This window comes from Diabrotica virgifera, chromosome 2 (assembly GCF_917563875.1).
Source record: "Diabrotica virgifera virgifera chromosome 2, PGI_DIABVI_V3a".
NCBI classification, from domain to species: Eukaryota; Metazoa; Arthropoda; class Insecta; order Coleoptera; family Chrysomelidae; genus Diabrotica; species Diabrotica virgifera.
In genome coordinates, this window is record NC_065444.1 from 225,592,198 (window position 1) to 225,619,313 (window position 27,116).

Sequence of the window (27,116 nt, forward strand, 5' to 3'; positions counted from 1 at the left end):
ATGTGACTTTTCTAGTGTTAGAATGTGTGTTAGAATGGTTTTTGCTTATATATAACTTTTTAGCGTTGATTTGAAATTTCATCTAGCTCTTCAAATTTTGAAGGCTGTGCAAAGATTTTAAATAAATATATGTATATTCAAAAAATTGCCGGATTTGTGGATGTGATAAAAAAAATGCATTTTTCTGTTTCGTGTGTGTTTTGTTTGAGAGCGATTCTACATGGGCAAGACATGGTATCATTGATTTAGTGCATATTTACGATAAAATAAATATTATGCCTTGACTTATTTTCATAATTCTTTATCCATGCGATCATCTAATTATACATAAATATCAATTTTCAAGATACTGTGTCAAAAAACGAAAAAAAAAAAATCCTTTTTCATCCAGTACCCGGTAAATTTACGTATTAAGTTGTGTTAAGGGTAAATTTACCTATGGTAAATTTATCTATTTGTGCACCGCCTCTTTTAGTAATCACGAGCCGCCACTGATGTGAGCGACTGGCGTTTTGAATGTCAGTAATGCACAAAATCAATTTTTTAAATAAAGTTTGTACCAACTTGACAGTAAAAATTCGATATCTAAAGATCTGAGTATCCTCCTATCGACAAAAATCAAAATGCGTTTTAAAGATGAAAGTGTAGCTTTTGCATGAAATTTTTGCATTTTGGCACAAATAAAGTCAGTCTGTGAAGTAAGATGGTCTGTAATATGAATGTTTAAATTCAGCGTTTTTGGGAATATTTCAAATGCCTCATATTTGTTGCCAAAACTCAAAATCTAAATTTCATGTTACTGGTTTTGAAGATTAAGCCTCTAACAATGAAAATTCCACAATGTCCAGTCAAGGGAATTGATAAGTTTTATTGATCTCATGAGAATTAATTATAAAACTCTTAAGTGTATAATTCTTACAACTTTTTTGCAATGACAAATGATCATTATCCTTTTCAATGTGGAAAGCGCACCAGTGTGCCATGTTCATTGTTGATAAAGTGTTAAAGGCGCACCAGCACATTAACTTTTTATTTAAACAAAGTCTGGCTGCACAGGGCAACTCTCTACTATTTTACTCAGCACTGAAAGGGTTAAGGGTTTATAGGTAATTTTCAAAATAAATTATAAATTACACCTAAACATAAAAAGATTACCATTAAAATTATACCTATTTAAAATTGCTAAAAACCCATTTTTTCTTGAAATGTGGTCCTAAGCGGCTGTTTTTAAGGATTGGAAAGTTAATAAACATAAATTAAATGTCAACACATAAATGGATATTATTTATTATGTTCATTCAAGTATATTTCAGTCTATAATGGTTAATTTTTTGTCTTGAGGACTTTTTGTAATTTAATGGATAGTTTTCATCTCTAAAGCATAAAACAGGCACATACAGGGTGAGCCAAAGAAAAGAGTCCACCTCGATATTTGGCAGTAGTCATTGGATTTTAAGAAAATGCCGATACAGGTCGATTTTTATTTTTGAATTACAATTTTTTGATAATATATTTTATACTAGTGACGTCATCCATCTGGACCTGATGACATAGGTAATCAATGTTTTTTTTTAAATGGGAATAGGGATCGTGTGGTAGCTCATTTGAAAGGGTGTATTCAGTAATATAAATATGAATATCATTATTTATACAGGGTGACCAAAAAATAATTTTTGAATTAAATTAATTGACGCAAAACAAAAAGAAGAATGTATGTAATGTATTTAACTCAAAATACATTCTAACTGCTGTCAGAAAATAAAAAAAATGTTTATTTCACAAATTAACATTTTTTCGCTTAAATTAAATCACAAACAGCCTCCCACCCACCTCTTGGCAGTTTAAACATTTAATTCAAGCGAAAAGCGATGTTTATTTGCCAAATAAACATTTTTTTCTATTTTCTGACAGCAATAGAATGTATTTTGAGTTAAATAAATTACATACGTTCTTATTTTTGCATCAATTAATTTATTTCAAAAATTATTTTTTAGCCACTTTGTATAAATATTGATATTAATGTTAATATTACTGAATAGAAAATTAAACATCCTTTCAAATGAGCTACCACACGACCATTGGTGGCTAGTAGAAATGTTTCTGGAGCTCAAATTTCTATTCCTTAACCCGGCACCTGCCACATGGGGTGCTACCAGCACCCCATAACACATTTTTATCAAATATTTGGTATTTCAAGTTTGGTAACAGAGCTGTGCGTCATAGTAGCTTTCTATAATATTATATAGCATATATGTGTTAGTGTTTGAAGTGGTTATTTAGTGTCATTCTGAACTTATAGCTCTAAAGTCGAATTGAAGTGTCATCATCTGGCACTTTAAGTTTTAAATTTTTTTGGTATTTTTGATAAACAGGTCAAATTTACATTTTTTATTGAAATAACTGATTTAAATTATTAATATAGACTCTATACTCAGTAAATCTTAATTTTTTTAGTTATTTTACTTGACTTCATTTATTATGGCTTGGTACTTGCTAATTTGCTTATAACACCTTTTTCATTTTATTTTTTAACTTTTATAACATATTAGTGGCTAATAAGTTAATAAAACATGTTTATTTATATTCTTGTGTTACTCAACACATTATTTTGTTTTTTAAACAAGTAGATCACACAAAATTTTTAAGGGGTGCTGTGAGCACCCCATGTGGCAGGTGCCGGGTTAAAGCGGAATATTCCTATAACCAGTATTCTAATAAGGGGGTTCGACTGTATAGATCATTTTGTCCTAATAGTCCACTGTGGTCATGTAACTTTCAGGAATATGTACTTTTATCTATCAGCTGTTGATTAAAGTTACATTGGAGGTAGAATATAGCCAAAACAGGAGGCTATTTATAAAAAAAAAATGGAAATTGAGGTACTAAATGAACATTTGAGTTCCAGAGCCTTGATGTCAGGTTTACAGTCATATATTCAGCCTGCAGTGATCAAATACATCGATGGTTAAGAGCGCAGATATAGTATGTCCAAATATCTTAATTGTTGAGGAGAACGTTTTGAAGTTTTCGCGTTACTTTTTATTTGATACTGCTGATACCGATATATCATAATGTTTGGGTAATAAGTTCGGGTATCATTATTAGCTTAATGTAGATATTTTTTAAAATATTATGTATCATTGGGTTAAAAAATATTTTTTTTGAAAATGTGTATGAACATACAACATAAGGCGCATGTTACTGCATGTCCGGTCAAATAATATTTACCGCCATGATAAGTTTGATCGCGTGAGCACTAACATTGTATGTCCCAAAACATACTATGTTTGTGCACTTCCAAATGGACATAAAATATCTGTGCAAGTCGGCTTTTAGTACAAATGGGAAATACTATATTTTGACAAGGCCGTTTAACCTATTTACAATCATTCTGGACTTACAATAATTATGCAGAACATTCATATGACCCTACTGAATATTTTTATAATGTTATCTTAAAATCAGCAAAAAGTGGACATACTATATCTGTGCTCTTAACCATCAACATCATCTTTAAAGTTCTATCAGATCAACCCCCCCCCCCCTAATAAAAGAGGACACTGTAGGATATTGCAAAAAACTTAAAACAAGACATTTCTAAAATTGGTTGTGCCGGCATCGTGCAATATATTGTAGTGTGGTAACAAATGTGGAAAATGGAACAAACACTAAAATAAAAGATAACAGATACAAAGAAATGGAACAAACATTAATTAAACCACAGTATGTAATTCCGCTAGTATGTCAGGCTCATGTTAGCGCAAAGTGCCTACAACTGTTAATTTATGGTTAATATAGAGATATTTAAGAAGACTCTTAGACACACTACTACAAAATTATACTAGAAAATTATGACATACATTATCTACGAAAACTGACTAGCCACAAAATGTATTGTTAACTAAAAAACTAGTTGTACAATAGATTACTTACAGTAAAATTTTTGCAATATCACAAAATTACAAAAAAATATTGCATCATAATCTTGGGTCCTGATAGACCACTGTTGTGCACTAATGTATTTTTTAGATATTGTGTAGGCATAGTATTAATGACACAAAAAACAAAGACTTTAATGCACTTAAATGCAATTTAATTAAAATTAAAACACACAAGAGATTGTAGAAAAACGGAATTTTGCAAGATATAATATTAACTACATTAACAATAAACGTTGAGTACCAAATAAAAAGCATCCTACATTAATCAGTAACCATCAGAATCCATTAATATAAATTTTAGTTTCAAGACCTAGCCTCTTACCACACTGATACCAAAAGCAGTATTTTGAATGCAATATATAAATATATTTCAATATAACCAATTAAAAGCAACTTACATTTCCTAATGCTAATAAACTCCTATCCAAAAGAAGTAATACACCTAAAAATATAAAAAATATTCCAAATGTGGACAATCCAACCCCGATTTCTAAAAATAAAAAATTGTTAGTTATGCACCATAATAAATCATTACATACAGTTATTACTTTGTGTATCTGTTAATTCAAACATATTTAAATTTATTTATTATGATAGACTTGGCACAAGAACATAACCTAGCAAAATTTTATAATGATTTGTTTAAAATGTTTTTGAATTCCATTGATGACACATCAATAATAATACCAACCTAATATCGTAAGTCAAATTTCGAATTATTTTACAAATGTTAATATTATTTTACCATAAAAAAAATAAGTTATTCCCTATTTTTGTTTTATTTATAATTTTCGTTGGTTTTGTATTAATGTTTGTCTAAAGTAATTCTATTTTTTACATTTTTTTCTAAATTTAAGTTTGTACATAGTTCCTTTTGTATACTTCGGTTGGTTAACTTGGGTTAAAGAGACACGTTATCAAATACCATAGGATAACAAAGGAAAACATAATCAAACACTGTAGATAGAGAGAGACAGATGTGGTCAACAAAAAATACAGTTCGACACATTCGACAGTACATTTGACGTTTACTTTTTTTATTTATGTATTTGTTCTCCATGCATTAAGTTTATTGCTGGAGAAAATTACATCTGTGTCCTTTGGTAAATTATATACAGCCGGAAGTATACAGATGTAAAAGTTCGCAAAACTTTTAATAAAATGATACTTAAAGCAATAATTTTTTTGTGTGTGATATTTAGTTTAAGTGAAACATTAAGTATAAGAAGTGCAGAATATGAGAAATTCCTGGAAAATCCAAGATACCAAAACTACGATGAGCTCACCAATCTCTTCAAAAAGCTGGAATCCGAACATCCTGACTTGGTAAAATTAAGATCTGTGGGAAAATCTGTAAGAAATAGGGATTTGTGGGCTTTAGAAATAAATTCTAATGTCCAAAACAGGACATTGTTAACACCAATGTTTAAATATGTTGCTAATATGCATGGGGATGAAGCCATAGGAAGACAGTTGATGATTTACCTGGCTCTCTATTTAATTCACAATTATGGCACTAATGATAGGGTGACCAGATTGGTTAATTCAACTGATATTTATTTAATGCCTTCAATGAACCCTGATGGTTATGAAAATTCAGAAGTAAGTACTACTTCAATATGTTAGATTTTGTTTTTATAGTTTAGTAAGATATATCGTAGAATGGTCAGATTTGTAGGTTTTGATAGTTTTGCTTTAAGCTATCTTCTTCATGTGCCGTGTCTGTTCTGAATGTTGGCAATTAACATGGCTATTCTGACTTTGTTTAATGCAGACCTAAATAGTTCAGCAGATGACAATCCGAACCATTGTTGCAAGTTTTGTAGCCACGAGTGTCCCCTCCTCCCTGGATCCCTTCTGCTTGGATAATTATCTGTAGTACTCTACATGTACTGTGCATCATAACATGACCCAAGTATTCCAACTTTCTTTTCTTTATAGTTATTCCTACCTCTCTCTCCTTACCTCTCCGGTGTAGTACCTCCTCATTGGTCACATGCTTGGTTCAGGATATATCGGCTGCCCCAAGTAGAAACACTGTAGTATATCCATTTTTTTCAAAATCACTTTTATTGCATTTTTGGATTTAGGGTGTTGTTATCTACCATTTACCAAGGAAGAAAAAAAATAAAAAATTAGTAGAACCACAATTTAACATTGCTATGAAACACATTATATCACATTCTATCTTCACTTCACCAATTTAAAACACATTATGTCCATATCCCCAAGTATAAACACTGTAAATACAGGATATACAGTGTTTTTATTTGGTTTTTGGGATTTACAGTGATTTACCGTGGGAATCACATGATTTACATTTTACATTCGCCAAGACCATTGATATCCCCAAGGCAATTTTTAGTTGTTTGTTAGTTATTGATGGTTATTGTGATAAGTGCAGTAGACATTTGTCGTGTATAAAATATTTAAATTTATTATATTAATTATTTAAAATATATTTTTAAAATTAAACTGGGTGTTACCTATTAATTATCAAATATGAATAAAAATCGAATAATATTTTGACATGCTGAATTCGAATTTATAACTTTCTTTTGCGTCAGAAGTGTTAATTGTTTAAGTTATTATAATTCGTAAACTAACAAATATACATAGTCTTTACAAAATGCATTTTGTTCTTAAAAAAATCTACAAAATAATGTTTGGTAAACCTTGACCAATAATTAGAAACACAGATGCTGCAAAATTAGTGCAAAAACATTGCAAAATTACAGAATTTAGTCGATTTTTCACTTGTAAGTCGGCTGAATTTTGAGTAAGATAACTTTATAATAGCCCAAATTAATAAAAAAAACTACAAGCTGTAAAACTAAACCTTAATATAAATATTATATAAACAAAGTTATAACAATATACGAACATTTTTTATTAAAAACTGCATAATATAATTTGTATAAATATGTATACAGAAATAATAGAGAAACTTATTTCTTTGATTCCTGAAAACGGATGATCGTTTTGGTGTACTTGGTCAGTCTCAGAGACACTAGTGGACAAGCTTTTCCATAACCCTGGATGACAGCAATTACATGACCCAGACACTGACCATTAAATTGTTGCAATTTGTTATATATTTGTTAAAGGAACTTGAATAAAGTATCATTTGTAGTACTTAATGTCTTTAAAAAGTGGGATATTTTATACTATATTTTCAGGTTTCCCAAATAAAAACACTGTACTTATGTGTTCAAAACCTAGTCAGGAAATAAAATTCAGACATAAAAATATTTACTGAAAAACAAGAGTATTTTTTACTAAATTAATGTGTGTTCACTTTTATTTCAACAAAATAGAAATTTGAAAAGTCGAGTCCTTTACGTTTTCTACTCTGGTGAACATTTTTCGAATTGGTGCTTACAGTGTTTCTACTTGGGACAGCCGATATAATATGTAATATACAGTGGAACATGCTTAATTTGAAATCTTCTTTCATTCAAATTTTTATTATGGTTCCTAACATTTCCTATATAAGTAATAATAAAAAGTCGTGAATAATTTGAATTACATTTTGGATAATTCAAACTTTTCTACTATCTTTTCTGAATATCTTAGAATCTTTTGTCATTACAGAATGTTTTGTCATTACATAATCTTTTGTCATTACTGAGAAGCTGAATTCTAAAAAGCAGCTAAAAATTTCGGATTTCTTTGGAAAAAATTAAACTGTCTTTTTTTATAGCTTGCAAATGTTTTAATTGGTATTGTTGGCCCATTTTTTTCGGTTGACAAAATTCGGGCAAGAATAGGAACAAAAACATCGGCAAGCGATAAGAATAATAATTGTCACCTACTATTATTGATTTTTATTGTTTGCAGATGTTTTTGTAGGTATCATTGTTTTTTATAGATATTTTAATTAGAATTTTGGGATAATTCAGATTTTTTTAACAGTTTCCTGAGATTCGAATTATCCAAGTTTCACTGTACATTGGTAAGCCCACATTTCAAAGGCCCCTACTTTTTTCATTAATATTGCAGTCATTGTCTACACTTCCATTCCATATAACAAAACAGGAAATACATAACAATTGAGAAGTCAGATTTTGAGAGGTATGGTGAGGCTGTTAGATTTGCTTCACGCTGGTGAACTACACTCTTGCTTTTTCTATTCTTATAAGTATCTCTAATGGGAAATAAGCCACAATATTATTAAAAAAATTTTTTTAATAATATTGTGGCTTATTTCTTATTATAAATAGTTAAAATTGTAAAAATGCCACAAGAAAATAGCTTCAGAACAACATATAAGTATCTCCTTTGCTTGATCACAACTTGTATTAACTGTTGTTCCTGAGTAAGTGTACAAATCCACCTGTTCAATTCTTTGATTGTCTAATATCAGTTGTCTTGCTCGTTGCTGGGTTTTGCTTACTAGGATCCATTTGGTTTTTATGATGTTTAGTTTGAGCTCATATTGTGTACTTGTTCTTTGTATCATACTCATCAGGCACCTCAGCTCCTCCTTGCTACTAGCGAGAATCACAATGTCATCAGCACACCTTATGTTATTAATTATTTCTCCATTTATCTTTATGCCTTCTGTGCTTTCCTCTTTAAGCTATAGTGCCTTTTTTCTGGTAATTAAATATGTGATTAAACATATTTATTTTTTACTAAGGTATATACTGTTACAGAACATGTAAGACAGTACAACTCGTAAGAGCTAAAATTAATTTTGGCCATTTTTATTAACATTTAACCTTACAGTGACCCTCCCTCATACTAAATGTTTGCATTGCTAAAACTGATTTAGAATAGCCTTTATAATTACTCTTGTTATTGTTAAAATTATTGATACTAAAAGAACTTTATAATAACTTAGTTACAACTAAAATTGATGTAAGTATACAGTTCAAAATTTTAAAAATTAAAACCTACACTCTACTTAACCCGCTAGTAGTCGCGCCGTTAGGTAGAATCTCACATTTTATCCTTTTCTGCGATAACTTGATGAAAAATTTTGCAATTTTGAAAAAATTTCGTAAGTGCCTCGAGGAAGGGTGTAGTAATGCGTAGGATTTTCTTTTTTTTTCTCTTCTTCTTCTTCTTTTTGTGGAATTTATGGCTTTGCCTAAAACCTAAAACTCTTTGCACTCTGTGCAAACCAATCATGTAAACAAAAAAAGACTTCTTTTTTGTTTACACCAGTCGGCATAAACAAAAAAGAGTCTTAAAGTGTTTCTACTATATTTCTTGCTTATAACTCTATACTCTATAGCTATACTATACAAGATTTGGCATTTAATTTTTTATTTCTAAAAATTATGGTTATAGTCGTAATATTAATTTGAAGTTACTTTCAAATGGTGTTAATAGTCTCACATCTATAAATAGTTAACTGATATCTAAACTTGTTAACACTTAGAATATATTTTTATAAACTAAAGTGGGAAAGTACAGATATAAAAATGAACAGTTATTATCTATATTGTTTAATATTTGCAAATGTATATCTCAGTGTTGATCTCATCCAAAGTACAGAAGTGTTAGAGTTTAAACATTTAGAAGATTAAGTTAAGTTTATCCCAATTTCATTTAAAATATAAATGAAATTGGGATAGTTCCCAGGAGTTGTATACCATTTAGTTAAAATACATCAACATGGAAGTAAAAACTTTTGTTGTAATTAGTATAAGTATTTCATTAAAAATTATATTAAAAAACTAAACGGATTACAATAGTTGTTCAGAATGAATGTTTTTGAACTTCTCAGTACATCTTCAGTACACTTTGAAGTACTTGCGCTAATAATTGAAAATCCAAACAGTTGTTGGGTTTACGTAAGTACTTAAAAGTATTAAACTAAATGATAAGTCGGTGAAAATGGATTTAATTATCTAGGAACATCCTGAGTCCCTACTTGAAATAATAATTACATCTGTATGAACTGCAGTAGAGGCTAATAAATTATCGATACTTTTTTTGCTAATCAATCCTATATCTTATTGTGATCAGAATACTCTTATAGGCTACATAAAAAACTGCATTCAAAGATTATTTAAAATCCAAACTGGGAATCTAACCCTTCAAAAACTGAACAACCTGTATTTTTGTGACAAATCTATCTAATGAACATTACCTCTAAAATTTGTGTTAGGTTATGTTATATGCTAATCATAAATGATAATCACATCTAAATTATTGTTTTCTTTACAAAATGCAAAGAGAAAGTTTTTGGCCGTTTCTAATAATTCTAGTGTACTGTAATAATTTCTAGTAGGTACTCATAGCTAAAATGGTTTCCAGCACTCACTTTGGAAAACAACATAGTATTTAGATCGTATTTAATTTTAGTTGCTGCTTGCAATTTTTCTTCAATTTTCTTAAAGACAATAATATCAAGTTTTTTGTTGGACTTTGGTTGTAAGTAACTGATAATTACTCCACACTTAGTTAACTAACTTCTGATTTTGTACTTTTGTATTTGTATGACAGTTTTTAAAACTTTCTAACAGTGTTTGGTATTACTTGGATTTCTCTATTTGAAATGACATTTTAATTAAACAACTCATTTGTGGCGAAGGTGGATCAACAGTAATACAAACATTAACTTGCTTTGCTTACAATATGTCAAATCCTCAATTGTACCAAAACAAATCAATAGATTGACAGAAGGAATTTGAACAAGTGAATAGTACGCAGTAATTCCCCTACTTGTTTGCAAGCAAGTGCCTAAACGAATGCATTCTTTGTGTGAGTTTCCAAAAACACATTTTGTTTTCAAACAGAGACAATGTTTGGGTTGCAATATGTGTAAAACAGTAAATTTAATTCGTATCGATTGTCAATGGTTCGGACTGCAAGTTATTAGAAAATAAATCTCATTTTACAATGTCATAACACTGGCTGGGCAATAAAAAAGGTATCTATGTACCGCTGTTTAGTACATTAACGCTTCGAATAAAAACAGATTTTTAACAATTTCAACAAAATTCAATGTACCAATAATTGTCAATGGTTCCTACTGCAAGTTATTAGATAAATAAATATCATTTTACAATGACAACACAGTCTTGGGCAATAAAAAGGTATAGATGTAAAACAAGAAGAAAAAACGTAGAAAAGATTTTACTGCTATTTAGATATTTATATGCGTTTATACAAATACCAACTTCGCAAGTGCTTAAAAAATTGAAAGATTAAAATTTAATGGTCGCTCGGGCCAGAGTGGAGCGTGTACAAAATTGCCAGTAAGGCACGCTCGTGTCAGAGTCGAGCGCGTACATTAAGGGGTTAAATATTATTGAGTTGTTTTACGTTTTACTGTCTGCCATTGAATATTACAAAATAATATTTTGCACTTTTCTAGGAGGGCAGATGTGAATCTAAAAAACAATATGTTGGAAGAGAAAATGAAAATAGTGTTGATTTAAATAGAGATTTTCCAGATCAGTTTGATGCTACAAAAGCAGGTAAGAAACTTTTCTTTTTGAAATAGTATATAAAAACGGAATGTGGCACTTCGGGAGTGCTCGCCGAACACACGGAGCTATGGTTTTTAATTTAATTTGTTTAATTTATTTTTAGTTTTTTCTATTTTAATTTATTTTATTATATTATATTTTAATTAAATTTATGATATTTTATTAAGAAACATGCAAGGGACTGAGTTTATAATCTATGTAGTGTGTGGTCGTGCAATCTTTCGCTATATTGTATTTCATTGTGTTTCTTTTTTTTTCTGGTCGTGCAATCTTTCGCTATATTGCATTTCATTGTGCTTCTTTTTTTTTTCATTTTTTCACACCTCTGCGAGATCCATGGCACCGATCAATGCATTCTACATTCATACTAAGGAAACTGTGCTTCTAACGAGTTAATTTTTAAATTGAAATGTAGAATATTAAAAAAAAGGTTTTTGGTGACCCGGTTGCAACTCTGGAACCTGAAGTCCGAGATCAAATTTCTCACCCTTGATACCATCTTTGGGTTTTGTAAAAATCTGTTCTAATAACGGAGGAGTTTTGTTCACGGAACAGACAGGACAGAGAGGCATGGCACAGGAAGTATATATTTATTCTCGTTTTGCTGTGTGTCAAATAATATATCGCTAGTACTATTTCGGTGACTTTAAAACAGTATTTCTGGTTGCAGCTCTGGAACCGAAAGTCCGAGGCCAAATTTTTCACCCTTAATACCATCTTTGGTTTATATGCTTTCATTCGACACCTCATTTGTCATTCTATCTGCTCTAATAACGGAGGAGTTGTTTACAGACCAACAGACAGACATGAATAATGCAAGCTTTTCACATTTTAATGTTGTAAAATGAGTGAAAACAATGTTTATATATCAGTGTATATTTTATTCCAATACTTCTTCCTTCATTAAATCATCTTGGGGCAAGTTTTAAGTTTATTATCTTACATATTAGCATTTTTTGAATATTTTTCCAATATTTTTACATATCTTTATTGTATACGTCAGATATTTTTTATAAAGTTACAAAGTATATAAAATTAGTGAATTCTGTCTCATATTGAAATTTGTAAAATTTATTTTTATTAATCACAAGGTATAATAATTATAATGAATTACAAAATTTATGCATCTGATATTCGGTCTTGTTTCATACTCTTTATTAACTGATGGGAAATCCAAATATCTGACTAAGACTTCATTATATACCTTTTGTTTTTTTTTTCATATACTTAGAACTATGTGCTTCACATCTATTCAGAGATAATAAAATATCTTGGAAAAAGTATGTATAAAATTGAAATTATTTGAAATTATTATTTAGTTTATCTGATAAGCGTTTGCCCAATAATTACGTAAGTGCTTTATCTAATTAGTCGTTTACTATTTTGTTTGCAATATTATCTGGGGATTTTACCGCAAAAATTAAATATTTATTTAGTTTTTTGACCTTAATAATTCTGTTAGACCTATTCTAAGTGTGTCCCATAGATGTTTGATTTAAGTGAAGTAGGGGCTGGAAGCTGACCAATTGTTAAGGACAATCTTCACGTCTTTTAAATCTTCATTAAATTAGGTCCCAAGAATGGCGCAAAATGTATCACATGCTCATCTAAAATAGTTGTTATATACCTACCTACCTTGCTCCTGTCATAGAACCTTTATCCACAAGAGCTAACTCAGTACAAGCATCGGAACTTATAAGGCCCAAACTATAACTGAGGCTACCCGATAGATTATTCTGTCGGCAATATTGCATTGAAGAAATCGTTTTGCTGGTTTTTTCCAGATTCTTTCGTGAGTGTCTGGTGACCACAAGCAAAACCTGGACTCATCCGAAAACAAAACATTGCTCCAATCTGCGTAATTCCAATTTTCCCCATGCAAAAACAAGTCGAGCTTTACGGTGTTCGATGGATAGCTGTGGACATAAGACTTGGTCTCTTGGATAATAAATTCGTTTCAATCAACGAACTATCCACCTACTTACATCCATATTTCGGACTTCGTTCCAGCGATTTGCCAGCTCAATTCCAATATCCTACATTATATTTTCTCCATTTGTGTTTGCATTCTTTTATTACGTCATCTAATACTAGGTTAAAGAGTAGTGGGCTCAGGACACAACCCTGTTTTAATCCAATGTTGTTGTCGAATACTTTTGATTTTTCATTTCTTGTCCTTACATAGCTTTTCGTTTTTTCGTATAAACTCTGGATGCATCCTATTAGATCTTGTTCAATTTTTCTCTTCTCTAGTATTTTCCAAATATCTTTTCTTTTAATTCTGTCGAATATGTCGAGCTTTTTCCATATCTATGAAACATGCATGTATTTCTTTTTCTGTTTTAAGAGCTTTTTCTATTATTTGTCTTATTATGAAAATCTGATCGTTCGTCCCTCTTTCTTTTCTGAAACCACTCTGGCTCTCCTCAAAGGTGTTTTCTAGTTTTTCTCTTAGCCTGTTTTCTAGTGTATGTACTAGCATATAGTTTTACCACTGTTCTTCCAAGTGTATTCCTCTATAGTTTGAGCATTCTTTGCTATCTCCTTTTTTATACAATGGTGTTTTCTTTCTAGTACCTAAAAATCTAAATATGTATGTATTCTCATCGCACCACATTCACCTCTGTTAATAATAATTGCCGCCTTAAATACATAGTTAAACTTATGTTTTTAAACGTACATTTAGATACGCTTAAAAAACTTTCCTAGTTGACTAGAACAATTACTTTAATTATGAAGTTTACTTAGGTCGTGTGTGCAAGTTATAATTAATTTGTTTATTGTTGGTAAATGTTTCATGCACTCGTTTTCCACCCATGACTTTAAACATTTTTACAATTTATCGCTTAAATTGTTCTTACCCTTTTTTTAAATTAATTGACGAGAACTACTGATGAAAATTTAGGAGTCTCATATGTTATATTTTCCTTTTAGTTAAGCTGATCTTAACTTTATTCGGGTTTAAAAGGAGTTTCCAAGCAATCAGATAAACTGCTTTTTAGTAGGTATACGAATCTTCAAATACAAATTCTCCTCAAGTAGAGCTGTTAAGCTTTGTTGCAAGTGGTATTGAAAATTGTTCTATAATTTTAAAATGGTGCGAATCGTTGTGCTTTTAGTGCAGTCATTGAAGCTTTTTAGCTCAGAAATTTTTTACTATGAACCGATTTACATGAAATTTTGGAATTAGGCTTATCCTACCCTTAACTTCAAAAGTGATATTGATCCGAACTCCGTTTTCACCCTGGGGGTGGTTGCCACCGCTTTTCGGTGGTGGAATTTTTTTTTAAATAACCTCAGATATCGATAGGGGAGCGTTCAAGTATTACGTAACGCGATTTTTGAAGATTTTTGACCCCCCTTCCCCCCTACGTAACGCACTGTAATGGGCGTTTAACTATTACGTAACGCAATTTTTGAAGATTTTTGACCCCCCCCCCCAACCTGCGTTACGTAATACTTGAACGGTCCCTAGAAGACCTAATTTTAAGCAAAAAATGTTGTATAAAGTTTTTTCAAAAACCCAATACTTTTCATGTTTTTGGCAATTGAAAATTCGGAATTTTCTCACGATTTTCAACAGTTCTTTGCAAATATCTCCAAAAATATGCGTTTTAACGATAATATTATAATAAACAAAATTGTAGCAAGTAAAAAAATGAACAAATTGGTGTTTTAAAGAGTGTTCTAAGTGCAATATTAAGCTAGATATTGAAGATCAAAACCGTTTTTTATTTTGTGTGAAATTTAATCGATGTATTGAATGCCATCTAGCGGAGAGCGAATAAATTTTATGCATGCTAATGAGAAAGGATTTTATAGTGCTTAAAATAAGCTTTAAAATGAGTACTGTTAAAAGTCTCTTGTACGTAAAATGAGTAAGCTGTAATGAAAAAAAGGAACATCTAATGGTTTTTTTTTAAATCAATGTATTTCATAAGTCCCATTTCCACCAAAATTAAAATTAATCGTATTCCGTCTAAATTAACTTTAATATAAAGAGTTTGATGGATTCTAGCAGTTTCGCTGATTTGGAACACATACTTTTTGAAAAAATCACGATTTTTTTTTTATTTTATTTGGGATACAGACAGGACAAACCCATAAAAGTATCCACTACAGAATTTCAGATACATTTACAATTTTACAAACTGATATATAACTACAAACTAAAAGTACAAATATTCATTGAAGTAAGAACATAAATACAGAAAATGATATAATATGTATGAACAAAAGAGAAGAAAAAAAAATGAGAAAATAAGCGATAACAAAACTGAATACACCAAAAGACTAAGTTTCAAGAAAGTGATTCTTCAATAGTTTTTTAATCATATCCGCTTTATGAAAGAAGATATCAATATCCACAACGCTAGACAATTTATTATAAGTATTTGTCATTCTCTGAGCAGGTGAATTTAAAAAGTAATTTGTGCATGCTTGGTCCGTAACAAAAGTATAATTATTTCTAGTAGTGTGGCTTGGAGTACGAATTTTCAAGAAATTTATAAGGTCAATACAATCTACATTATTATTTAGGACCTTGTGAACAAATAAGACATGCACAATTTGTCTACTATGCTCAAGAGAAATTATTTTTAAATTAGAGCGAATGCGTTGTCTATCACTATCAGGATAAAATTTCCTTTTACAATAGGAAATAAACTTATTTTGAATGGATTCTACTTTAGAGATGTATACCGAATAACGCGGATTCCAAATAATAGAACCAAACATTAAAATACTATTGACATATGCCATATATAACGTTCTAATGGTAAAAGAGCTTTGTAACTCAAAACAAGTTCTATATATGAAGCCCAACTGCTTACTGGCTTTTCTAGTAATATTAGAGATATGTTGATCAAAGAGTAGCTTACGGTCCAAAAGTATACCAAGATCCTTAACGCTTTCTACTGCATGCAATACACAGTTAGAAATTTCATATGTGTTATAGTTTAAGTCAGGGCTGCTGCGAGAAAAATGTATATAATTACATTTTGAAACATTTAAGAACAGGTTATTTCTTACACAATAATCAGATAAATTGTTTAAGTCTTCTTGAAATTGAATTCTATCATTAGGACATGAAATACAGTGATATATCTTTAAATCGTCGGCATACATAATAAATTTAGCAAATTTAAAACAGGCAGAAATATCATTAACATATAAATTGAAAAGTAAAGGACCTAAATGGGACCCCTGAGGCACTCCTGACGTAGTGATCACAGCATTGGATTTAAAAGCTCCTAAAGTTACTTGTTGTGATCTATTTCTGACGTATGAGTCAAACCATCTTAATAAATTACCATGTATACCGATTTCAGATAGTTTCAAAACAAGAATCGAATGATCGATTTTATCGAAAGCTTTACTGAAATCAGTATAAACTGAATCAACGCTTTTTCTCTCATTTAGACTTTGAAGTATGTATTCGATGTATAAGAATAAGTTTGTATCGACTGAACGTTTTTTCATAAAGCCATGTTGTTCAATATTAAGTAGGTTTTTTACGTCATAATAAAGAAAATCAGAAATTATACTTTCAAATACCTTACTAAAAATATTTAACTTAGAAATAGGTCTGTAATTTTCAACTTTGCTTTTATTTCCGGATTTATGAATTGGAATAATAAAAGCATTCTTCCATTTATCAGGAAATTGGCCGGCATTAAGTGATTTATTAAACAATAGAAATAAAGGTTCTGTTAGAGATTGTTTACAGTTTTTAATAAAATCAGTAGTTAGCTCATCTGGTCCAGGCCCTTTATGAGGTAAATTTTCAAGTTTATTTTCAATAATTTCGCGAGTAATAGTATATTTACAGATATTTAAAAGCGTGTTAGTGTAAATATTACCAAAATTGCTAACATTACTAGGTACAAAAACGGAAGCAAAGTAATCAGAAAATACGTTACAAATTTTCTATACGTCAGTAGTAGAGCCCTGAGCAGTAAGCAAACTGTTTGGAAAACTATTGGAATTTCTCTTATTTTTTACAAATTGCCAGAAGTATTTAGGATTTTCAGTAATATTGGTTTCAACGTTAGTTAAATATTTTTTATAATCTTCATTTATCAAGAATTTAGATCTGCCCCGTAAAATTTTGAAGGTTAAATAATCTAAATTATTGTTGTATTTTTTCCATCGACTATGAAATTTAAGCTTTTCTTTAATAACTTTTATTGTAGAAGTAGAGAACCAAAGAGGGTATCTTTTATAGTAATTAGGATATGTAGGTACATGCAAATCAATGATTTTATCAATAATATTATAAAACAAATTTACAGCTTCATTTATATCATTTAACTTAAATTTAGTTTTCCAATCAACTGCATATAAAAGACGGTTAATTTCATTAAAATTCGAGAGTTTAAAATTTCTTCGAGATTGGTTTAAAACCCTAGTGCAAATATTAAAAGGAATATCTACATCAAACTCTAAAGTATTGTGATATTTATCCTCGGGAACTAGTGGATTCGTAGACAAACATACATTTTTTATCAAAAAACTATTGTTAAATATAAGGTCTAAAGTATTACCTGATTTATTGACATTTGGGTTGTACTGAACCATACCAACCAAAGACATGGTGTCAACTAATAAGCTTGATCTAGGATCATTATAATTACTTGGTTTGCAGTGGTCATTCCCATATAGTAACCATTTAATTTCAGGGAGATTAAAGTCTCCACAAATGACAAAAATATCATTAATATTATTTAGGTAGATATCAACAAGCTTATTACAAAAAAAAAATTAATGCAGCCATGTCTCTGGGAGGTATCTAAACACAACCCACGTGTACTTTTTGTTTATTCCGAGGAGTGATGGTGACTTAAACATCTTCTGCTTCAGAACACCAAGACTCCTCGGAATAGCTAGTAAGTTCCTCGGACACAGCTATAAGAACACCTCCTCCCGTAAGTTTGCTAGAAGAACTTGTCTCCCTATCCCGTCTATACACTTTATAACAAGAAAAAATTTCTTCACTTAAAATTGATGTATTCAGCCACGTTTCCGTTAAACAAATTATGTTTTGTTCACAATTAAGAATATTGCGAAATACAATGCTAACTTTTGAATTTAATCCTCTAACATTTTGATACAAAAAAGACAGATTAGAAACACCAGTATCCATAAAAAAAAATACAAAAAACAATGTCAAAAAAATAAATATGTAGTTTAATCCAACTTCTCGATATCCCCATCGCATGAAATTTTTATAATTCGGGATCTATCATCCTTTCGCACAAATATGACGCAATTTCTTTTCCAAATATATTTGTATTGTTTTGATTTCGCAGCTAGTTTCGTATCTCGTAGAAGTTTTTTATTTTTAGGGGTCAAGTGTTCATTAACATATAATTGGTCAGATATATTTGCTATTTTAAATCCCCTAAAACTACCATTTTGAGGACGTTTTGCTTTTGCGGCAGCCAGAAATGCATTCTGAACAATTATGTTTATATTTTTGTACAATTTAGAATTTAACTTAGGTGTTAAACGTGGCAACAATGCTTTCCATATTATTGACAGCGCCAGTGCGGGGTGGCAACTCTGTCTCTCGCGAATTGACGTGCGACGTGCAGCGCAAGAAAAAAGAAGATTCACTCTCTGATTTAACCTTCACAAAAGAAAAATGAAGTCATGTGCATTGTAAAAACTAAATGTTTGATTTTATGTATTCAAGTAAATTTGATTTAATAAAGTATTATTTTAACGATTACTACAGTCCATTAAATCGAAGTAACCATTTTTGGACCTTCGACCGAATGTATTAAAAACCTATAAGCGGTATTCAAGAATAAACTTGTTGATTGCAAGTGGTGAGTGGTGATGGTTCCTGATTTTAGCCAAGAAGCGGTACAGGGTACAGTGATAGCATTGATTTGAGGAGAAATAAATGTGAGTCTTTTCCTATTTTTTACAGTTCCTGATTATCTTGGTGTAGTTTGATTTGCACAAGTATACAGTATACCGGTGTTTAGATTTATGAATTTAATTCATGTGACTATTTGATTTGCTGATTAGGTATTTCATTAATTGGAATTTGATTGATTTACGGCATAAATAATTAATTATTGTCGTGTGAATAAGTATATTTTTTGGGATTTGTTGATTTATAGATGTATTTTTATGATTGGGTTTTATGTAAGGTATTTTTAGTTAATACTAAGTAGATTATAACAAAGATTACAAGGTATATTTAACCTGCAATTGTTCTGGAATTTGTCTATTGTAATTGATTGCCAGTAAATACAGTTTGAGGTGCATAATTGCTCTTTATGTTCGTACAAATTTAAATATTTAATTGATATTGATATTGGGTTTTGATTTATATAAAAAGTATTTAATCCATTCTTCATTGACAATATGAGGACTTTAAAAGCAGCAGAAGTTAAGCAGTTGTACAAAAAACGAGCGTTAATTTTAAAAAGATTAGAAAGCTTCGTAGAATTTATAGAACCATTGGAATCGATTAATGATTTAACTGAACAGAAGATTTCTGAACTAGAAATCAATGTTCAAGATATTGAAGATAGTAGAAAAGAGTTTAACTCTGTTCAGGAATCGATAGAATTAAATTGTGCTGACGATGTAATCGATGATGAGTTTGAAAAAAGAAAGAATTTTGATGATAAATACCGGAGATATATGTCAATTGCTAAATGTATCTCAAAAAAGTGGTATTTTAGTCAGGAGTCAGGTGATTTTAGTTCTACGGCCAGGGTGGAACAAAGGGAAACAGTACAAGGTGCTTGTGGATTGGAAGGGATTCGATTACCTCCAATAAGACTCCCTTCATTCAATTCAGACTATTTAAGATGGTTAGAGTATAAAAATACTTATGAGGCTTTAATTCATAATAACAAAACTCTTTCAGACATTCAAAAATACCATTACCAGAAGAAATATTGATAGGTCACTAAAGATTTTTATCGATTCAGATCTTACCCCACACCAGAGAACAGCATTAAACACTGTCAAGAGTGAACTTAAGGAAAGAGAGAGAAAGGGCGAACAAAACTTATTTATCAAGTACTTAAATGGCACTCCTAGAATAATGTCAAAAAACTAACACAGTCTTCCTCTGGACTGTGGGTTTATTTCCAAAATGTAGGAGGTCTCAGAACTAAGCTTGACCATTTGTTTATGAATGTTTCCTATTCTCACTACAGTATCATCATATTCAACGAGACCTGGTTGACATGTAACTATGCCGATGAAGAGCTGCAGTTGTTTGACCTCAACGTATATAGAACTGATCGCTCCAGTGAAACAAGTTCATTCTCAAGAGGTGGTGGAGTCCTTATTGCAGTTCATAAGGGCTTAAGCAGTAGATCTTTAAAAGTTAACGGGACAATCGAACAGCTTTTTGTCTTGGTGACCGAAGGTGCAAATCAGTTTATTATAGGAACAGCATATTTTCCACCTAAGTCTACATTGGACAAATATTCCATATTTTGTGAAACCCTGGAAAAAATAGCCGAAGATTATCCATCTGCACACTATTATCTGGCTGCTGACTTCAATTTACCAAACTGCGAATGGTTTTCAAATGATATGTGCTCTTCAACAATTCCTCTGCCAGGTGCCACAGCTTCTGAAGTTGAAGCCCTGCAGGTTGTGACTGGTATGTGTGCATACCACAATTTGTTTCAGTCCAATACTATTGTGAATGCAACTGGTAATATTCTGGACTTGGTGTTGGTCGATGATGCTGATGTAACTGTGTCCAGAGCTAATGAAGCTCTTTTGAGGGAGGGTATGCATCACCCACCCCTGGAATTTGAGATAAAGATGACCAAAAGGCGCCCCAATGATGGTGGTTTGGTTAGTGACGGTTTTTATAGGGACTTCAAGTCAGCTGACTATGTGAAAATAACTGATTTTTTGTCACAGTTCTGTTGGGATAATTTATTTTTAGGAAAAACACTGAATCAAATTGTAAATATTTTCTATGATATAGTTTACTTAGCTATAGAATTATTCATCCCCCTAAAAAGGTATTCAAAACGTAGATTCCCTCCTTGGTTCTCTTTAGAGTTAAAGAACCGGATAGTTGAGAAAAAGAAAGCTCACAAAAAATATCTTTTATCTAAATCAGTTCTGGATTATCAGACTTTTTCACAGCTGAGGGCTAATTGTAAATTGTTAAAAGCTGAAAGCTACAGAAATCATATTTACTTAACAGAATTATCAATAAGAAATAATTTGAAGGGATTTTGGTCGTTTGTGAATTCACGGAGAGGAAAGCCCTCTATGCCCGCTGTGTTGAGGTATGGTGGTGTTGAATCCGGTCATGGACCAGATATTGTAAATCTTTTTGCAGAATATTTTTCTACAGTATATTCCACTCAAATATGTGTCATACCCAGTGACTCACCTACATTTGGTCTTACTAATCTGACTGGCTTCAACATAACTATATCTGATATTTATCTAAAATTATCAGAACTGGATGCGAATAAGGGTCCTGGTCCTGATGGATTGCCTCCTAGCTTTCTCAAGAACTGTTGTTTTATATTATCCAGACCTCTTTTTCACATCTTTAATCTATCCTTAAATACAGGTGAATTTCCAGAATGTTGGAAAAATAGTTATTTAACACCCATTTATAAAGCGGGAGATAATTCATTGGTGAATAATTACAGGCCCATTAGTATAATTAGTGTAATACCAAAGATATTTGAATGTTTTGTATGTGACTATCTTAAAGCTTCACTTGAAAAACAACTAGTAGACCAACAATTTGGATTTCGGAATAACAGATCAACCGAATGTAACACACTAGTATTTGTGGACTTCCTGAGGAAGGCATTGGAGAGGGGTTGTAGGGTACATGCACTATACACCGATTTCTCCAAGGCCTTTGATCGGGTCAACCATAATATTTTAATATTTAAACTTAAACAAATGGGTGTTAATGGTCCACTTCTTGAGTGGCTGAGAACATACTTGATTGACCGAGTTCAGATGGTGCGTATCAGGGATTTTGTTTCCAGTGAGATTAAGGTTCATTCAGGAGTACCTCAGGGTTCACATTTGGGGCCCCTGTTATTTAACATATTCATCAATGATATACACCACTGCTTCCGACACAGTTCACCTCTGCTTTTTGCAGATGATCTAAAGTTCTATACAATTATCAACAATACAGAAGACTGTATTAATCTTCAACATGATCTTGATCGGTTGAGTGAGTGGTGTATGTTGAATGCCATGGCCCTGAATGAATCTAAGTGTCATGCTATTTCTTTTGGACGATCGAGAGACCCAATAGAATATAATTATAATATACAGAATATTCCTGTTGACTGGGTTACTGAAATTCGTGATTTGGGAATTAATTTAGACTGTAAACTTTTATTTGAATCACATTATACATCAAAAATTTCCAAATCTTTACAAATGCTTGGTTTTATAAAAAGATGCACTAGAGACTTTCAGAATATTGATGCAATTAAATTACTATATTGTTCTTTAGTTAGACCTCATCTAGAGTATTGTTCTTGTGTTTGGTCTCCATCTTACAATATTTACATAACAAAAATCGAGACAGTCCAACACAAGTTCTTAAGGTACATAGCATATAAACTGGGTATACCTTTTGAGTTAAATCAGTTAAATTATTATCAAATTGAAACCCAATTGGGTATTCTCTCATTGCGTGACCGACGAGTAATTAAGGATGCAAGGATGCTCTATGGCATAATTAATTCAACAGTTTTGTGTCCTCAGCTACTTGAGCAGGTTGGTCTCCATGTACCTCTCCGCAGAACTCGATTAAATCAAACATTCTATGTTCCTATCCATAGAACCAACTATGCATATAACAACTTTTTATCTCGAGCACTAAGATGGGCAAACACTCAACCTGATCTAGATTTCTTTGCACCGAAGTCTGAATTCATCTCTGGCCTCAGACGTTTGTTTGTTTGAGTAGTTGTTGGATATTCATTATTGTGATATATGAATCTGATTTATGTGTTTAAGTTTGTGATATTTATATTTTATTGTATTATCGTTTTATTATTACTATTTTACTGTAGTTTTATTATTATTGACACATGTATTATGTATATTGGACTTATAAACTTGTAATCTTATTGGGCAGTGTCCCGTTGAAAATAAATAAATAAATTACCTAAAGTCAAGTTTAACGGATGAAGCTATAAGTATTATTCAGGATTTAGATTTTTCTCCACAGAATTATATGTATGCATGGGAAACTTTGTGTAACAGATACAATAATAAACGAATGTTAGTGGATAATCATATTAAAGCTCTGTTTAATATTCAAAATTTAGCAAAGGAATCGGCAAGTGGTATACGAACTTTAATTGATACGGTAAAGAAACATTTATATGCACTTAAAAGTCTTGAATTGCCTACAGAACATTGGGATGCAATAATTATTCATATAATTTCATTAAAATTGGACAAAGTTACTTCTCGTGAATGGGAATTGATTAGGGAGAGATTAAATGTCCAGCAAACGACGGCACTGTTGCCAGATTTACCTTTTTCCTTTTAGCGGGAATTTTAAAATTAGTCTAATGCCACTTTGGTTTTAAGAGAGAGTTCTGTATTCTTAAATTTATAACCTTACTTTTACAAGTAATTAGGATTATTTTATTTACATGTAAATATTGAAACAAGTATTGTACTGTGTCATAATTTAAAAGTCATGTTGCAGTATTTTGAAAAAAAAAATGAAGCTCAAAAGAAATATACTTATACAGTACAAATTATTTTTTAATGGGAATGGAAATTTACGATTTCAAAGGTGAAACTGTGTTGGGATAGTATAGATGGACACTTTTTTATTTTAGTATTAAGTGGTTACATAATTATTCAGAATATTAATAAAATTACTAGTAATTTGAATTAGTTTTAATATGTATTATAATAGTATTAATTCTCATCATGTATCTGGCTAAATAGTTAAGTGCTAAAGCCGCAAAATAAAAAAAATTGAAAAAACATTCTTAGTGGCCTAGCACCTTTACTTTGCCTGGGGGCGAGGCGAGTTAATAAATTCTATTTTCTTATTGCAGTCATTTTGTGACGGCTTAAGAAGTTACATAAATGATGTCCTTAGGCTGTGAAATTTTAACCGTAGAAAGACATCTCTATGACTTGTATTTACATGATATAGGGCTTTTCACTCAGTCATTTGTTTCGAGCTTCTGTCATGTGTTGTCTAATATTAATATATCTATGTCATATGTTATTGATATTGCCAATGATACAAACTAAAGACGTATGACGTAGATATATTAATATTATGTGACGCTTGACCAAAGCTCGAAACAAATGACAATCGATGAAAAAGCCCTATTCAATGGGGCATTTCATTCACAGTCATTTGTTTCGAGCTTCTGTCATGTGTCACATAATATTAATATATCTACGTCGTACGTTATTGGTATATACCAATGATACAAACCAAAGATGTATGACGTAGATACATTAATATTATGTGACTCATGACAGAAGCTCGAAACAAATGACGATCGATGAAAAGCCCTATTGGCGTCTGCATATCAGGATCCGGTAATACTACATTATTTATCTATGATCAGGATATTGCTGGGTGTACACAAGTAAACAACACTTTTTTGATTAAAAGGTTTATTTCATTAAATCAAAACTTACATGGATACAATTTAAATAAGATATTTTTTCTATTTAAGGCAATATAATATAAGATATATATTTTAGTATAACTCTCCTACATTAACAAGCTTTAACACATTCAGTGGCCATGAAGTATGGGTAGCATCACGAAGGTTTTACGGAAGGTACTGACGACACATAAGTTATGTGAGTAGTACTGTGTAACTAAATAAATGATTTAAGTATGTGGTACCAGCCAAGTAGAGCTTGTTCGAGATGGGTACCAAACATGTTAATCTGGTCATGCACAGAGACTTATACTATATTATGTTATATCTCATATTGCTCACTCATTACTTCTGGAGTGAACAATATGAGATGTAATATTATGAGATATACCTATTATATATTATGGTATAGAGTATAGCTCTCCATGAGTGCCAAGTTTTAAACTTAACTGATAACAACTAATGGATACCCTTTTATCCAAAATTTTATGAAAATTTTGAATGGTCATATTGGTATTAATTCCACAACCCCTTCCTATAACAATAGGCCCATTGTTGGATGTTATTGCAGTAGTTCTACTGGAAATACTTACTAAAATTGTATGTATCTGCATCACTTAGAAGTCTACCCAAAAAGCTATTAATACTCTCTAAACCATCATTAATACATCTTGTATATATAATAGGATTTTTTTTCAGAATCAGATATTTTATTAAGATTTACTTACCATGCTCTATCTATGTGCCAGGCACTTAACAGTCTATTAGGAGCAATACCCATTACATTTGACGAGGCATTGTAAAAGGTGTCATATGAAAACATTTGACTATACATATAATACCAACACAGACATGTATTTAAAAAAATTGGTAAATTAAACTAGGTATCTTTTCTATTTGAAAATAAGAAAGCAGTACAAAATCCATTCCCAAATTCATCTTTTACTAATACTGTCATAAGTTCAAAGTCATAGGAATTGAGCCCATGAGTTCCATCGATTGCGATAAAGGATTTGCCAAACTTAATTAACATTTCCTTTTGGCACAGTATTAAGGAAAATAAGACAAAAATCATAAATGTTAAATTCAGAATGAATATCCATTAGTATGCCCTGTTGTTTGTAAAAAAAATATTGGAAAAAATAAATAATCTGTAAGCATTCAACCCAAAAATAAACACTGATTGCATCATCATTGTACATATACCCATCTTTCAAATCAATGCCATAAGAGAGTTTAATGTTTGTGATATCTCTTGTAAGTAAATTAATTCTTTTTAATTTGCCTCCTATGCTATTATGCTATCCTGGACAGTCTGAAGTTTACTAAAAAAGTAAAATATAGGTATAGGAGAATCAAACACACTAGTTTGAAATTGTAAACTGTAGTAAATATTCATGAGTATAGGCGGGTTGACATTACTAGTAAATAACGAACGTGGCTCACGCTTACGTATTTTGCCCGTGCTATTGTTAGATATTTTATTATCTATTTTCAAACCCAAGCAGTACATTTGTATTTATGCAATGGCTCACGCTTACACATTTTGCCCGTGCTATTGTTAGATATTTTATTATCTATTTTCAAACCCAAGCAGTACATTTGTATTTATGCAATGCATAGATACAAATGTACTGCTCGAGTTTGAAAATAGATAATAAAATATCTAACAATAGCAGGGGCAAAATATGTAAGCGTGAGCCACATTCGTTATTCACTAGTAATGTCAACCTGCCTTAATATTTAAAAAGTGGTTTAGTGGTAACATTCTTGTTTTAAATTATATTGTGTATATCGACGGCGGAAAGGCAGGACCTCATAACTGAAAAAATTGTATAAAATGAGTTACTTCGGTTTTCGCTTTAGAATAAGTGTATCAGCACCTATTAAACAGCTTTTAGAGCTGGGAAAGCCTTTTGGAAGCCTTCCGGAAACTTTCCCAGCTGTAATCGCTGTTTAATAGCTGCCAATAAACTTATTCTAAAGCGAAAACTGAAGTAACTCATGTTATAAAAAATTTTCAGTTACGAAGTTTTGCCTTTCCGCCATCGATATGCAATTATTTTACTTACATTTTTGAAGAAAGTCTC

General features: G+C 31.0%; 2 protein-coding genes across 3 annotated transcripts in view; one reads left to right on the plus strand and one right to left on the minus strand.

The window, feature by feature from the left end:
• The window catches only part of LOC126880444 (vesicle transport protein GOT1B), a 40,130-nt gene extending 35,509 nt beyond the window's left edge, over positions 1-4,621 (minus strand). Inside the window, exons 1-2 of the mRNA XM_050644304.1 lie at positions 4,490-4,621; positions 4,340-4,431 (exon numbers count right to left, since the gene is read on the minus strand). Of these exons, the coding sequence (XP_050500261.1) occupies positions 4,340-4,431; positions 4,490-4,514 (117 nt within the window). The 5' untranslated portion in view covers positions 4,515-4,621. The remainder of the gene's footprint in view (positions 1-4,339; positions 4,432-4,489) is intronic.
• Positions 4,622-4,916: 295 nt separating this feature from the next.
• LOC126880443 (carboxypeptidase D) overlaps positions 4,917-27,116 on the plus strand; it is a 156,875-nt gene continuing 134,675 nt past the window's right edge. The window contains exons 1-2 of one of the 2 annotated variants that reach the window (XM_050644302.1): positions 4,917-5,543; positions 11,275-11,377. In XM_050644302.1, the coding sequence (XP_050500259.1) occupies positions 5,103-5,543; positions 11,275-11,377 (544 nt within the window). In that variant the 5' untranslated portion in view covers positions 4,917-5,102. Of the gene's footprint in view, positions 5,544-11,274; positions 11,378-18,839; positions 19,301-27,116 lie in introns of those variants that run through there. The other variant, XM_050644303.1, reaches the window with a different exon arrangement.